General features: G+C 40.2%; 1 protein-coding gene across 1 annotated transcript; it reads left to right on the top strand.

The window, feature by feature from the left end:
• Positions 1 to 14346: 14346 nt before the first annotated feature.
• Positions 14347 to 17221, top strand: LOC139448881 (uncharacterized). Its single transcript, XM_071230402.1, has 7 exons — positions 14347 to 14443; positions 14852 to 14947; positions 15270 to 15368; positions 15581 to 15710; positions 15904 to 16034; positions 16218 to 16354; positions 17156 to 17221. Exons 1-7 carry the CDS (start codon positions 14347 to 14349, stop codon positions 17219 to 17221), a joined length of 756 nt encoding a protein of 251 aa, XP_071086503.1.

Raw genomic sequence — 17221 nt, 5'->3', positions numbered from 1 at the left:
ACGTAAATTCTCCCTACCTAACACACAGAATCGGTTCACCACCCCATGTATTTGCGACTTAAAAAGTAGTTTCGGGTTTGCAAAATCTTAAAATCTTAAATAGAAACAAAAGTATTCAGAAATATTTAGGGTCACGAAAATTCTGCATCATACATTTCGATCTGATTATATACAAAATCAACTTTAACAAAACATATTCTTGAAAACCTGGAGACCGCAGTTGGAAGCGACATAATACACGCTGTTCAAGTAACAAAAATGGCGCTTTGCGAAACGAACAGTTTCGATTGAGTTCACAGTTTAAAACAAAACATTTTCGAGAGAATAACAAACGGCTATTTACTCCATAAATGACCACCTGTCATTATTTTAGCTTGTCAATGTTGAACTAACGTAAAAAGAACAACGGGCTTGACACTTGGGTAACTCAGGTATGCCAGTAGTTCCGTAAAAATGTTATGTTCACTGCAGTGAAATATCAAGTGTTATGTTCACTGCAGTGAAATTTTAAGTGTTATGTTCATTGCAGTGAAATATCAAGTGTTATGTTCACTGCAGTGAAATATCAAGTGTTATGTTCACTGCAGTGAAATATCAAGTGTTATGTTCACTGCAGTGAAATATCAAGTGTTATGTTCACTGCAATGAAAGATCAAGTGTTATGTTCACTGCAGTGAAAGATCAAGTGTTATGTTCACTGCAGTGAAAGATCAAGTGTTATGTTCACTGCAGTGAAATATCAAGTGTTATGTTCACTGCGATGAAAATATTACTTTTCTCAACTTCAGAAAACTCAGTCTTTCACAATGGAGTATATAATAACATATATGTCAAGTTACCAGGGTTCCTTGGCAAGTGAGGTACCATATAGGAACACTATGCCGATGACAAAACTATCAACAAATCACATGTAATCAGGTGCTTCTAGAAATGATAAAGGGACTGATAATATAATTACACATTGCGTAACACAAAAACAATCCATTAATATCGATCGATTGGTTCTTGTTTAAGACACCGCTGTCTTCCATATTCCAGCTATATTAGGCTGGCCTCTAAATAATGGTGGTTGTAGTGGGGGAATGCTGTTTAACGCCGCGTTCAAGATTCTCTAAATAATGGAATCCTGATTAGGTGAATGAGCACACAAACTACATTTATGTGGGGCAGCCTAGTTCTTAATGCGTTTGTTCGTGATGCCAAAGGCCCGGGTTCAATTTGCCACATGGGTATAATGTGATAATCCATTTCTGTTGTTCCAGGCCGTGATATTGCCGGAATATTGCTCAAAACGTCGTAAAACCATACTCACCCACTAACTCTATAATTATGTACAATGACAGGCATTCGACCATGACACCGGGCCAGTTCTGCTCCCCAACCTTATTCGCTCTAACAAGGACGCTAAGGGGTTGTTTTTTATAGAAATGCATGTCAGTTATAATGACCAACATATCATTGTGTCAACATAACCTTCACCTCGCATGTCCCTGTAGTTATTGCTAGTGCTGTACATGCCCAGAGCACACAGAGAGCATGTCAACATGGAAGATCAGAACCTCTATACTTCAAGGACATTGGTAACAACGTACAGATTAAAATGTATATCTGTTTCGTTTCAATGTATTCCAATAAAAATGTTAAAAAACTTTCCTTACCAAAACTGTCCTTTTCGACATATATTTATTGTAGTATTGGGACTTATTATGACTATGACTTGATATTGACTGGAGATTTTATAGAAAGTGATGTGACGTTAATATACGAGTATTCAGAGAGACAACGATCGTTGCGTCAATGGTTTTGAATTTATAGTTCATATAAAGGATACCACAGACAGACGTAATTGTTAATCTACACGTACATCAACACCGTATGTTTTACTTTGACATCAGCTGCAAACGTTCAGTTTAGCTAATTTAGCTTCTATCTTTATCTGTTTTTATTTGTTTGTTTGTTGTTTAACGCCGCACTCAGCACTATTCCAGCTATATGATGGTTGTCTGTAAATAATCGAGTCTAGGCCAGACAATCCAATGATTGACATAATGAACATCGATCCACGCGATTGGGATACAGTGACATGCATTAAGCAAGTCATGGATTACTGAAGACCTATCCTACCCCGCATCTTCACGGGTCCTATCTACAGTTATTTATGCAACGCTCCCAGGGGATTCCTAGTGAAAATAAGGCGACTATGCTTGTAAGATGTGACTAATGTGATCGGGTGGTCAGGCTCGCTGACTTGGTTGAAGCATGCCATCGATCCCAATTGCGTGGATCAATGCTCATTATATCAATCACTTGATTGTCTGGTCCAGATTCGATTATTTACAGACCGCCGCCATATAGTTGGAATATTGCTGAGTACGGCGTTAAACCACAAACCAACCAACCTAGGTCCACAGCAGTCTGGGATGATCGATGGAGGTAACTAAATGGATCGGATGGACTCGATGACTTGGTTAAGTGCGTGTCATCGCACAGCATAGGCTTGGGTGGATATCAATCACTGGATTGTCTGGTCCAGGCCTGCATCATACCGTTTCGAATACTGCTGAGTGCGGCGCTAAACAACAAACAAAGGTGCGTGACATTTTTAGTGGACTACATGGGTTTCCGTCAGTAATTACATGTACCCTGACTTCAATTCCAGGCTTACGTTGTCAACAATGACAGCTCGTCCTTGAGAAGAACTTATGACCTGCATACACAGTTTTACGTAAAACACCCAGTCCAGCTGTTTGCATCATGACTCTGACCCACACACCTCGACACACATCTTGGATACAGCACTACACGGGCAGATAGTGACTGGCGGGAGTCACACGTGCTGTATTTGTTTATATCCCGCACCGAAGTGGTGTATGCTGTCATACATTCCGGGAGCCATCATGTCTCGATGATTGATTGTAAGGGGAAGAGGTGTATACGATGGGGATGTTGACGATCGTGGTGTTTAGACTTTCATCATTAAGTACAACACTGTAGAGACTTCATCCAACCTTTTTTTCAATTTTATTGACAATGACAATTCAACTTTATGATGTCAAGCAAGATACCCATGCACGTGGGTTTCACCAAAATGATGAAAGTCATGTTCGGGATGGTAGACTGCGTTGCTGCTGAACTCACTCACTCACTCACTCACACAGTCACTCACTCACTTGGAATCCCCGAGACGATGCATGTAACATGGGCCCATCCAGCAACATCTCGTACAATGCGACTTAATGGATTAATGGAACGGGTGGTCAGTCTCAATGACTTGGTTGTTTGTGTGTCATCTGACCCAGATGGCGTGGATCGTTGCTGACAATATCAATCACTGGATTGTCTGGTTAAGGCTCGATTATTTAAAGGTCGCCATCACTTAGCTGGAGTATTGATGAATGCGACGACAAACAAACAAACAAACATCAGTATGTAACAGTGACAAAGAACAGAACTCAATCGAAACATCGATCACTTTATTCTATAAAACATTTCGAGAACTATGATATAAATATAACAACATGTATCAGGCACTTTTGCGTAGGACTGTCTCGCGAAACTGTCATTTCTTGGACAATAATATGAAATGTGATGATATCAATATAACACACACTCTGTCCGGGGCCACCAACGTCACGTCTGCCTGGAGATGTAGCTCGATGTAGTTCGATGTAGCTCGATGTAGCTCGATGTAGTTCGATGTAGTTCGATGTAGCTCGATGTAGTTCGATGTAGCTCGATGTAGTTCGATTTAGCTCGATGTAGTTCGATGTAGCTCGATGTAGTTCGATGTAGCTCGATGTAGCTTGATGTAGTTCAATGTTGTTAGATGTAGCTCGATGTAGCTCGATGTAGTTCGATGTAGTTCGATGTAGCTCGATGTAGTTCGATGTAGCTCGATGTAGTTCGATGTAGTTCGATGTAGTTCGATGTAGTATGATGTAGTTCGATGTAGCTCGATGTAGCTCGATGTAGTTCGATAAAGCTCGATGTAGTTCGATGTAGTTCGATGTAGCTCGATGTAGTTCGATGTAGCTCGATGTAGTTCGATGTAGTTCGATGTAGCTCGATGTAGTTCGATGTAGCTCGATGTAGCACGATACAAGGCCTCGTGGGTTTCACCAAAATGGTGAATCGTCTTTTTTGAACATACTGCCATTACCGGTTCAGGGCAGAGCTATAAGATATACAGTCAGGTGGCGTTCAATAGGCCCATCCGCCATGCCGAATGTTTGATGTTCCTCGTCCCAAGCACTCGGAACAAGGAGAAATTCGCCAAATACTAAATAAAGTATGTTGAAACTAAACATATAAGTTTGATCAAGCTATATACTATTTTTAAGCTTGAAAATAAGATTTGTGTAATCATTAATTCAATATCATTATTTATGTTTTGAACTCATATATTTCGTTGAAGCTGAGCTTCAGAACCTATAGTTCACTAAGTAGCACATCTCACGTTGTTATGAGGTGGCCCTCTTGAGGGTTCATTTCTTCTCAAACAAAGATATCTTTTAGGTGAAGACAGCACATGGAGTGTTTTAGTAACCAGACAACTCTATCAACGGGTGTATGTCCGTTTCTAACGACATAATTATGATGTACTGATTCGCCGAAATTGGGTCAATTTAGTCCTCTCAGACAACAGCATGTAGCTCGTCCTCGCTCCTGTTTTGACCTAGTGATCTATAAATAATTCAAACGTCAGGCTTATATAGTGAGGGGCAATAGAAACTATACCTCTCAATAAATTGTATCATGTTTGATTTTCAATTTTCAAAATATTAAGATACATATGATATCTTCAACTTAATATTTAGGCGCTTCGTCGGTACTCAAAAATGCTTCTACATGAATTTATTTTTGAAACGTAATTTGATTAAAAACTATTGAAATTAAAAGAAATCTTTTCGCATACTACACAATTACTGATCTTATCTTTGAAAATCATTAAATTTACTTTATTCAGCATAAATTTATGTTATTTCAAACATGCAAGGAGTCATGTGGTAGAAATTCCTTCCTTACCGCAGTCGTCATTGAACTAATCTATTTTTGCACTTAATTACCAAGCCATAGATTACTTTTCCCAAACTGTTGCTAGGATGAGTGATGGTAAAGTACACAGAATCAAATCTCACAACACTTCTTTCAATTTACAGTTACATGAAAAACAACTTCTGTGTCCTTTCTTTTGTCCCTCAGTATAGATGACATGGTTACTGCAGTAGAGATGTCTTAACGGCGACGTTTGGTGATGACAACATATTATGCTCTCAAGACATGTTTATATTTGTTTCCCTTTGTGTTTCCCTTGTAAAGTTTAGAGTCCATAAAATATGTTCGTTACTATTTACTTACTAATTATTGCGATCAGTCTGGCCTGGAAACAAGCGCTGTGTTAGAATCGAAACTCAACCGTCGTGTTCCTTGCCTAAACGGGTTAAGGCGTCAGTAAAGCTTTCAAAAGGTTTTATGGTAGACATGTGGAGTACATTTCCAAATATGACGTATCAGTGACAAAAATGATGTCCGATGCAATTCCCTATTTTGACTTGTACCATATGTTCCAGATTGTGTTAAGGTGAACGATTGACTTGCCTTTGCATGTGTTTGTGACGGGTGCCACTATTGGGGCAGGATACCTACCTTTTCGCGAACACCTGGTATCATTACTATATGATAGTTAAGCACGAACATATGCTCATTATATAGTTGGAATCGTACAATTGACTCTGCTTTATACAGGGATTTCTCTTTAATATGGAAAGGGTTTTGTTGCTTTATTTACAGCTAAACATGTTTAGAAGCTGGACGTGTTAAAAATATTTATGGTTTGCATTAGTGACAGTTCCGCCAAGAATTAGGCTTGGAATTGAACCCAATATGTGATTATGTTAGTACTTAAAATATGATATTTAATTATGATTATGTGACTGATTACTTAACGACAGTATTATATTCAAACTTGGAAGGTGCTATTGTACATTAAATAGTTTGAAAGTTATTTGCAGACTGCAGGTATATGCCAAGATATAGAAAACATACATGTACCTCACAAACATTTTGTGATTTTCAAGTCGGGCTTTGGGGTTGTTTTTGGTCTTAATTTCAGTTAAGATATATTAGTTTATCTGCTGACAGAACATGGAAGATTTTTTTAAATGAGAAGGTGTGATGTAATTTCTGGTGGGTCAGTTTTCAGTCCATGTTTTTATATTTTTGATAGTTAGTAAACATATGATTATCCGGGTACTAATAACCACGTAAATAATATTAAACACGTCGCCTTCACAGACAGAGAGATGAATAAATAAATTGGCAAGTAGTATCCGTAGCATGGAAACTCCACGCACACGCTTATGTTTGGGGCATAAGTATTTGCGACTGTGTCATCTACATAGAAACAATAGAAAACAAGGATAACCATGAATGAGATGCAAAAAACGAAGATAACTTGTACGACTGATCTCTGGATCTGACAGGCCAACTTTTGAGTAAGTTGGATTTCTGTGAGAAAGACCATAGACCCGTCACGTCACTGAGCCCATCCATTCACCATAACCAACGTAGATATAGGGAATACTCCACTCAGTGTTGTTAGATACAAAGTAACATTTTTACGAAACTAGTTGACTGGATTTTCTGCGGATACTGGTACCGAGCGAATGCGAGGTCAGATGCCATGAGTTTCGTAAAATAAGTTTACACGCTTACCTGAACGTTTGCTTGTTGTTTAACGCCCTACTCACCAATATTCCAGCTATATGACGTCGGTCTATAAATAATCGAGTCTGGACCAGACAATCCTGGGTTTGACATAATGAGCATCGATTGGGATACGATGACATACATGGATCAATTCAGAGAGCCTGACCACCCGATCCCGTTAGTTGCCTCTTACGACAAGCATAGTCGCCTTTTACGGCAAGCATGGGTTGCTGAAGACCTATTCTACCCCGGGTCTTCACGGGTCGTACAACTGAATGTAAAAGGTTATATTCCATTTGGCGATTCCGACATGTAAAACTCAATGAAAGTCAATAGAATTTGGTCTTGGACTTTTAAACAAGAGGGCGTTGTTATTACCGATTCCATCCTAGTTTCAATCATACACGTACATCCAATAGGATCAGTTAGTCTTCTATACTTTACTGTTGCTCTTAGAGTCATAAGAGTCACTAGTAATAGGTACTCCATTGGTGCCCTCCAGCCTGGGATGACAGTGGTCCCCAAGCAACCTAGGATGGTCATGTGACCAAATGGATTGGGCGGAAAGGCTCGCTAACGGTCGATTGCGTGTCATCGTCTCCCGCCACCGTGGATCGTTGTTCATAATATCACTGGATTGTTTACAAGCCGCCGTCGTGGAGCTGGAATATTGCTGGGCGCATATTGCTGAGTGCAGCGTTATACAACACACAAACACACGCACACGCACAGACGCTCGCACACACAGAGAGTGAAATCAGTAAAATGAACACCAAGAAAGTAGATTGTTACTTCAGAATTGCTTCGTATGAGATATATTAGGAACAGTATGTAAGGGAACCCCCAAATATGTTAAGAGATGCTATGTAAAGATAAAAATGTGTGGAATTCAATTGTCATAGTGAAGTCTTGACGCCGCGATATAACTGGAATACTGTTAAAAGCCGCGTTAAACCCAACTCACTCACTCACTCACTCACTCACTAGTGAAGTCTTGCCCATTGACCATCCACGCGGGCGCGACTTCTGGCAAACTGGCAATCAAACGCCGGATTGTCTCCCTTGGTATCCATCGCCATTCGTCTTGTAAGGCCATCCCAAAGTCTTGGAAAGCTGCTGACGTCGGTTGTGAAATCTTCGTCCCAGAAGACATGTCTGGAGATCTGGCCAGCCAGGGCAAGGCTGTGACACCTTGCTCGACTCCAAAATGACCTCTGTCAGGACCCCCCTTGTCATCCTGGAACGTAAAGTTTATAACCTCCGCAGTGGGCAAACGGTATTACCACTGGACGTACATGTGATGCCAGCCTAGACCATGATGGCGTCGCCAACGTATGTACGGTGCTCTTGCTGCCGGATACTACCTCTCTCCAGGCCGTCGCCAAACACTGTAAAGGGTGAACAGAACCTCGATTCATCAGAAAACATGGGGTATCTTCAATTCCGCCGTTGACGACCTCCAAACGCCTTGACCACTGTTTTCTGAGGCGCATGTGTGCTACAGTCTGAAAGGATGTCTTGTTTTTAGACTCAAAGTGTTCAATCTGTTTCGTGTCGTTGACATCGAAAGATTTTTGATGGTAGCAGTCCTGATGTTGTCCCTCAGTTCTGGTGCAGAAATGAATCTGTTCCCCCAACGCAATGGTGCGTGCATATCATCAATCCTGCCTGGATCGTCTTTCTAGGCCTCCATCTACCTACCCTAATCATAAACCCCACCCGTTTGTCGATATCTTTCCACCAGTAGGAATATCACACTTGTAGATTTACAAGAGTCTGGCAACTGCATTTTGTTTTTTAGTCCAGTTTCAATTATGCGTATCGCGCAATGTTTCCTTTTTTGTCATGAACACTTTTAGAGGCATCTTCCTTCTTTGTACCCGATCAATGAACCCCGTGGTTCTAACGTTTATTGGCACATGCAAATAACCAGGATTTGTCACCGTGGACGGCATGTTTTGTGTGTGCAATGTGCAGTTGGAGCGAGTTTGTTATTCACGTTCAGTAACTGTGTCTCATGCAACAAAGTTGGTCATTTCATTCTTATAGCTTCAACATTTTTCACGTTAATCAGTATAGTTTTTATTCTCCCATCGTTCACACATCCCACAATACTGTGTCATGGTGGAAGTAAGCGTTCTCGCATGCTCAATCTTTAAAAGTCAGTTGTGATTATTTGCCAATAATGTGCAGAGCTAGCTAAACGTGAACAGCCTCGGGTTTCCATAATTTCTTCCTTGATCTTTTCGACTAATAAAAGATGGCAATATGCGCACCCAAACCACAACTGGTGTAAGATTCCAGTAACCACTGATAATACCGTCTTTGTTCGTGACATGCCAATTTACCAATTTTTTTAAGATTAGTGTTGATCATTTAGATGAGTAATGTTTTTACTTATTTTATCAAAAAATATGCATCCACATACTTATTGCCCTGGTTAGAAACGCTGAATCTTATACCATCTGATCAGTTGTCAGTCAAACAGGGTTCATCTTATGGGGAGCCCATAGGCACATATGATCTACGTCATACAACCGGCAGCAATTGAATAGTTGTATTGTATGATTTCAACGTATACCGCATCCCTCCATCCCAACCCCTCTCTCCCTACATACAGTTCGTACAACATGAAGGCCGACCTGGGGGATTAGCTTTGTACAGCTGATAATTATCAAACGTATAGGTTGCTGTTGCTCAAAATGTATACTAGCCACATAAAGAAACTGTGCACGGAGAAAATATAGATATAAGGGCACACCGTCCATATATGAAATATAGGTTTGAACACAGCAATTATTGGAGACATTCAAACGCTCATGCACGTGCCATGCGATATGACGTCATTGATGGGGGCCTATGGACGTGCAATGTGTTACTGCACGTGCATCCTGTGCAGCTGTACACAGCATGTGCAACTCAAAATTCGCTGTCACTTTGGAAAGCATGATCTGTGGTCATTCAAAAATTCAAAACTTCTCAGGCGCAGACACAAGCATATCACAAGCAAATCATGCCAAGGTTGACAGCTGCACAGCGTCATGAAGCCATTGGAATGATCCGAGCGGGAATGAGGCAACAACAGGTGGCAACACATTTCCAATACCATCGTAACACGATATCGGCATTGGTGAGGCGTTATCAGAACACAAATGACATTGCCGACCACCCACGTTCAGGACGTTCCCGAGTAACGACGCCAAGACAGGACAGATGGATTCGAGTGACACATCTCCGACACAGGTTCCAAACTGTAGTAACGACGTCCCAGTCAATTCCTGGACTGCGCCGTATCCATCCCAACACTGTCAGGAATCGTTTACGTCAGTACGGGATTCGACCACGACGCCCTGCCATACGTCCCATCCTGACACACCGTCATCGAGTCAACCGTCTAAGATGGTGTCGAAATCATGTTCGCCAACCTCGAATATGGTGGAGAAATGTTGTTTTTACAGATGAATCGCGGTTCAACATTTCCCACAGTGACGGGCACACACGTGTCTACCGGCGTTTGGGAGAACGTTATGCACGCAATTGTATTGTGGAGGGGAATCGTTTAGGAGGTGGCTCTGTGATGATTTGGGGTGGGATAACAGCACGGCACCGAACCCCTTTGGTGGTTGTTCAGGGCAATCTCACCGGTGTTGGCTACAGAGATCAGATTCTGAGGCCTGTGGTCATTCCTTTCCTGCAACGTCATGGCCCGGGATTGACATTTCAACAGGACAACGCTCGTCCTCACACGGCTAGGTTCGCAATGGATTTCCTTCACCATAACAATGTCATGTTACTGCCATGGCCTGCAATTTCTCCAGATCTCTCCCCAATAGATCATGTATGGGATGAAATGGAGCGCCGTCTGCGTCGTCTGCGTCGTCTTCCACATCCTCCAGATAACGTCCGTGACTTGGCACAGGATTTGAGGAGGATATGGCAGGCCATTCCCTAGGCCTTCCATGCCCATTTGGTGGACTCCATGCGTCGCCGATGCACTGCTGTGATTCACGCACAGGGTGGTCATACCCGTTATTGACTTTGTGACTTTGTCGTTTGACCCCCTTCTCTGACGTCATCGTAACAAATGTTGTTCAGGTCCCGTTGACATTTTCTTATGGTCCGATCATTCAGCTGCTACAGCGTCTGCATCATTTTGTTCTTGCTGTGTTGTATTTCAATCCAGAATATATTTTCTCCGTGCACAGTTTCTTTATGTTGCTAGTATATATAAGGGTCATGTGTGCCGTCGGATTCTGTTGTGTTATGTGATAGTCACATGAACTAGTGAAACTACAAAATCCAATTACTAAGTTATCGCTTGCCGAGGTTACCCATAGGTGTGGAGTGAGCCATGTGCTTAACCGAATGTGCTTTGTTTATTCTGGAGTATAACCATACGTTTATATTTTACAGGTGCTTCAGAACACTATCTTTGTGATGAGAACGTTTCGATGTTGTAAACGCATGACATGCTAGAAACGTCCGAGGTAATGATGGACAGCTTTTCCCTGTGTTGTACCACTTCCATTACGTTAAGGAAAGTACATCCATTTGCTTCAACAGTTCTTCGTCTTTTCCTTGACAAGGCGTCTAATGAAATTATTGTTATTCAACAACTTCTCATATCATTGCTCAATACACCCCTAAACTCAGAAACAACGTCAGTGATGAGTGTGATGACGTGGATTAATGGGTTGGCTTAAACAACTGTTCAATCATTTATTGAATACATAAAAAAATAACGAGACTATTCTTTAGACACTTCAATGAAGTTTGTAAATATAAATTGTCAATGCAAGATAATCACAAGCCTAGATTTTCTACAGAAATCAGTGATGACACCAGGTGTTCGCGAAAAGGGTAAGCATGTCCTACCCTACCGGTAGCACCCGCAATTCTCAGGAACAACACAGCAGTACTCCTCCCGTGCGACGTCAGCCTGTAAACAAACCAGACACTGAATTGATCGATAAACCAGAAAATCTAGTGATACGAGAGTAACATTACTGATTTTGTTGAAACTAATAAAAAAGGTATGTTAATAAAATAAATATGACAATGTGTAAAAGTGATTTACGCCAAAGGGGGGGTTGATGGTGTGGCGTTTTTGGAGCCCTTCTCGACTGAGTGCTAGCGGGAGAAAGATTTCTAATGTTATTATGCTGTTGGAAGTCCCTTGTGAGTATTTTCGAGTGTGTGTTATGTGCGTTTCGAGCAGAAAATGGCTGATGTATGGCGCCATTACCCCTGCCCGGACCAACATTTTGAAATATAAGTGGATCTACGTCGCTGGTTTGGATGAATTGTAACTGATATTGGGATATTTGGACCACCCCGTGGAGGCCGTGGTCCTTCGCCCCGTCCCAAGCTCTGGCAACTGCTGTGGAAATACATATTCTCTCTTCAGTGGATCGTTCTCCGCTGCTGCTGATGTCTGTTGCGACACCGCCCACTGTAGCCTGTTTTAACGAGAGCGAGCTGAAATGACTGGTCGTCGGGGATAGATGTGCCATGTTCTGCAAATTCTCGTCTGACTAACATCACTGGTATGTTTGTTACTTAGATAGGTCTGTTTCAGCTGCAGTTTAGCTGATTCATAGTAAAAAAAATAAAATGACATACGTCTGTGAGAAATTGAAATTTATTAAATGATTTTAAAAACAGTGTATTATATAGTGCAGGAGGATGAAATGCTTTGATTAAGAGATTTTTCGCAGATTATACCACAGTCGTATACAAAAAAATCGTCCACTGAATAGTACCGCGTGATGCATCAGGTGATTATTCGCAAATCAATACCTCTTGTGCAGCGTACTATCATCTTATAGTCAGAATCAGAGGTGAGTTTACCAGATGTAAGTAGACTACACTGGCCGCTTCTAAAATACATTGAAATTATGTAAATGTCCTTATTGAAATATTGCAGGAATATACGAGAAATTATTCATGAACGTAGAAGAACAATCGATGTTGCACCACTAGTTGCTGTTACAGAACTTACACGTGATACACCTGGGCAAGGTGCAATATTTGACAGCATTAGGATAACAAATAGCATTATTCTTTGTAAACAATTTAGAGCACAAAATTGTAATTAAGAACACATACATCGTCAAAATTTTATAATAAGCAGTAAGTCGCTGATGAAGTAGCAAATTATTATTATATCATCACATTTCGAGAACGGAATCCTCGTCTATGTACTCGTATATAATTTGTTTATACATGCAAGTATCTACCTGGCAATGAACACATATTTGGTTACAAAGGGTAGAAATTGTGATAAACGCTGAGTGGTGATATTTTAGATGAAACTTTGAATGCCGTAATATAGTTCTATTGTGGCAAATCACTGGGTCCTGTTGGTATTATCATAGAATCTGTAAATTATGATGTGAATTAGTATTGCCCTCACCGCAGTTTTCTGAACGCATTCTTGAGGTAACGTATGCAATTTGGATAAATCATACTTCTCTTTCAAACAGTTAAAATATCACCAAACTAATGTAATAGCAAATTGTATGTAATCAATACAAATTATTAATCATAAAAAACTTAAAACAAGTAGGAAGTGGTTAATGAAGATACATTATTGATATAAACCAAACTGATGCTTTCTTAATGTCAAACCTGTTTCCTGAATAATCCACAATCAGACAATTTTTTATCCTCTACTCTTCAATATACAGAAAAGGGTAAGTTTATATTTGTTTTTGTTTGTTGTAATAGGCAGTTTTATACTCTATTCGAACGCTGTATGCGCGGATAATCTCATCTCACAGAGACAGCTGCTGTATAGGTCTTCAGTATTCATGTATTCATTGATGTATGGGATGTCTCAGGCACATAAACAAGATATGCAGCTTACGCAACACGTATTAAGTCTTGGTATATTCATTTGTATCTAATGTCATTTACTGTTTCAACATCCACTTGCATTAACGTGCATTTAAGAATAATGTAGAAAGGCTAAAGGTTTCCATTAAATCTACTTTTGAAATGGTTATACGTTGCAAAATTATTGAACTTGTCGTATTTTTGGCATGTTGGTGTTTCAACGTTGTGAGCATTAGACGCTTGCTCTTTTACATGGACAGAGATGAGCCACTAATTTGCACAGAAGATTGTGAACGTGGGATGTGTCATAAATTTCCGGGTTAGACAAGGTCTTCAGGAACCCATGCTTACCGTAAGAGGCGACTATGCTTGTCGTAAGAGGCGACTAACGGGGTCGGGTGGTCAGGCTCGCTGTCTTGCTTGATGGATGTCATCGTACCCCAATTGCGTGGATCGATGCTCGTGATGTCAATCACTGGATTGTCTGGCCCAGACTCGATTATATATAGACCGCCGTCATACAGCTGGAATATTGCTGATTAACAACAAACAAACAAATCATGTAATACCTTTGTCTAAAAAATGTGTATACGGTAGGGACAGTCACTGTACATCTCCGAGTACATGAGTAATAGTAGGATATGACCCAAAGTTCAAATATATAAGCCTAACGTTCTTGTGTTACCGCGCACTTCGAATGGTATGATCGTATTGTTTACCAGCTGATTTAGCATGTCCAGACACCCCCTCACTGACTTTTAATATTTATATCGAGGCACTTCCGACATCCGTTTCAACGCCATGAACTGTGTTTACGATGACCACTACTCACAGGCTCTTGGTCCCATCGTTCGATCCCAAGGACACTTCTTTGATGCGACCGTGCGTCAAGTCATTGGTACTGTAATCGCGAACTGTTTCGGACAGTATCTCACAGTGTCTCAATGTGTAACAAGTTCACATACTTTGTATTTAGCATGATCTGATGAAACTGTTTTATTTGTCATGAAGTAAGTCATCAGGTATATCAACCCTCTTCGAGCGCAATACTTACAATTGTTCCCAAGTAATCCTAATGATAAAGAGAAACATCATTTATGATGCATTTATTTGAAATTCATATAATCACAATTATTGTGACTGAGTTAATGTAGTCAATGTTCCAACTAATTACATTAACAGCAATGCATCTACCTGAAAACGGAAATGTAATAGTTTTTCAGATATTAAATCTTGAACATTTGAACAGATGATGATGATGATGATGATGATGATGATGTAATGTGTTTTTGTTTGATCTCGAAAGATACTTTAGTAGTTCCGAGAGGAGACACCTTCACAATAGGAGACTATGGATGCTACAACGGATTCTCATCACAGGAGATATTCGGATATATGATAGGTAATTTAATTGCCATGTTTCCTGAAGCAGAACCTTCTGAATTAGTTTTGAAACGTTTGGTAACTGAAGACACACTGCAGGACAGGTATGCAAGTGTAATTTTTTCACATGTCTCACTTTTTTATGCAATGTGTGTGAGTGGCGGCTGCTACAAGTAGGACAGGATATTTCATCATGTAATCACTGATTTTCAGTGATCCATTCATGTCATTTTCACCGCTATTTTGCCTCGAAATCCAAATGAAATCTGTTTGGGTGGATAATCGAGAGAGGTTATTGTCTATATTTGGCGTTGACGTTTTATATTTATCTGCCCTTGAAGACTCCCTGAAACAACGATACGGAGAACAGCTGCCCGTTCACATTATCTATGAGGACAAGGCCAACAACGACTTCAATGCATTGATTCAGACAGTTTGCAGTAAGTGGTTGTTGTGTCTCGTGTGGGGAGCACGGTCATATTCTGTGAGCAGCTCTGTTACCCTCAAAAGCATCTATATATATGTTCTAAGCTAACTGTCCATAATTGAGCATACATACATTGTATCATAGTTTTATATATACAGTTTATATTTTAGCTGTAAGAAATAGTTGCATCGTTCTGGTGCAACAATCCACTCTTCTTTCTTGAAGGTAACGGCAAGATGTATGTAAATCATTTGAAGGTCTACATGTCAATGTGTCCCACAAGTTTCTATCAGTGTGTCCCTGACAACACCTTCCATATTCTTCTGTGTTTCTGGTCTGCTCATTATCTGTATAGGTGAGCACGAGTTCACATTTCGTGTAACCTGACTGGCGTTATTTTGGCGATATGTCTCCTTGTATTTTCTCATATCAGTTCATATGTCATGTTGCGGACAAACTTGCTCTCAATTCAAATCTTTGACTAGATAAGCATATTCATTCAACATATTTTATATGATGATGACACAAGTATCAAATTTGTATTGCAGCTCTGTGTCACACGAAGACTCCTTGTTTACGTGTCCTGATGCCACATGTGATGAAATTGATGCTGTTGCGACTCAAGCGTGTGATGAATGGCAACTATTTCTCCTGAATAGAGTCAATGAAATAAAACCCGGTACGGTATTAATGCATGTGCCGATTGTAGTCACCGGAAACAGTGTCCTGGTATCAAAGCTAAAAGTTGAAACACAGACAACGTATATATTGATTTGTTGAGAAATTACTTCGATATTTAAGATACCACATTGCACGGTACATTAAGAAAATCCGTCTGTTACAAGAAGCCTTACATTTGTAGGTGGATATATGATGCTGATAGTTCCAGCAGAGGACACAGAAAGAAGATACGGTCAAAGCAGAGTCCATTTACAAAACCTCTGGGCTGCTATGACGACAGTGTGGAGACTGTTCCGGGATTTGTGTGTAATCACAAAGGTATTTGTTGAAACGGTGACATTTATTTCACAAAAATATGTAACTTTTGGCAAGCAAAATAGACACAATCCAACTCTGAGATAACAACAAAAATTTGACGTGGTATTGAATAGGTAAATGATGTGATTGTATTCTTTTTCCTAGAAAGTACGTATGGAAGTGGCTTTTGAAACAAGTAGTGGCTTATTACAAATTAAGCCATAGCAATCATCTTGATATATCTTAATCTCACAGACAGTCTTTATTTCGAAGATATACATGCAATGTTGTTGGGTATTTTTATGAATAGATATATACTCGACACAAACATATTATAATATTGAAAATATGACATCAAGAAGCAATTCAGTCTAGATCGCTACCTTTACATAGAAATAGCGGATAGAGCAGACTATTTTGCACAAAACCACAGGGCTAAAAGAACGACTTCGACTTCATGTCAAGGAATATTCCAAGCAATTTCGTGAAGTACATTTTCTGTATTTACTTGACTTTCTGAAGTTGATGGTAGTTATTGTACGGTATGTGTGTCACCGGTATTACTGCATGACACATACAAAGTAGTATAGATGGGGTGGTCCAGAAGCCCCATCATCTATACTGCTTACAAGGCATTGATCGTTTTCCTTAACTAACATACAGTATGATCATGACTTCGAGGCTGTCTGCTACTCTGGTTACCACAAAAGGTGATGGTGTGTGTCATTTCATTTACATAGTTATTGTAAGGTCCGTGTGTCATCGATATTACTGCATAATACATACAAGGCATTGATGGTTTTCCTAAACTTACAAAAACAGTGTGAGTATGAAGCAGCCAACTACAAAAACAACTATTCGGCAAATACAAAATGTGGTCACTGCTAG

Source organism: Haliotis cracherodii, unplaced genomic scaffold (genome assembly GCF_022045235.1).
Source record: "Haliotis cracherodii isolate W230 unplaced genomic scaffold, xgHalCrac1.p SCAF_7, whole genome shotgun sequence".
Classification (NCBI taxonomy): Eukaryota; Metazoa; Mollusca; class Gastropoda; order Lepetellida; family Haliotidae; genus Haliotis; species Haliotis cracherodii.
This window is presented reverse-complemented; position numbering and strand designations above follow the sequence as displayed.

What these genes read in the sequence shown, in the direction of transcription:
- LOC139448881 (XM_071230402.1), top strand. Translation starts at nt 14,347, where the DNA reads ATGAACTGTGTTTACGATGACCACTACTCACAGGCTCTTGGTCCCATC. An exon ending in GATATTCGGATATATGATAG is followed by an intron (nt 14,948 to 15,269) that starts GTAATTTAATTG and finishes CTGCCCTTGAAG; the next exon opens with ACTCCCTGAAACAACGATAC. An exon ending in ATTTGTGTGTAATCACAAAG is followed by an intron (nt 16,355 to 17,155) that starts GTATTTGTTGAA and finishes TTACAAAAACAG; the next exon opens with TGTGAGTATGAAGCAGCCAA.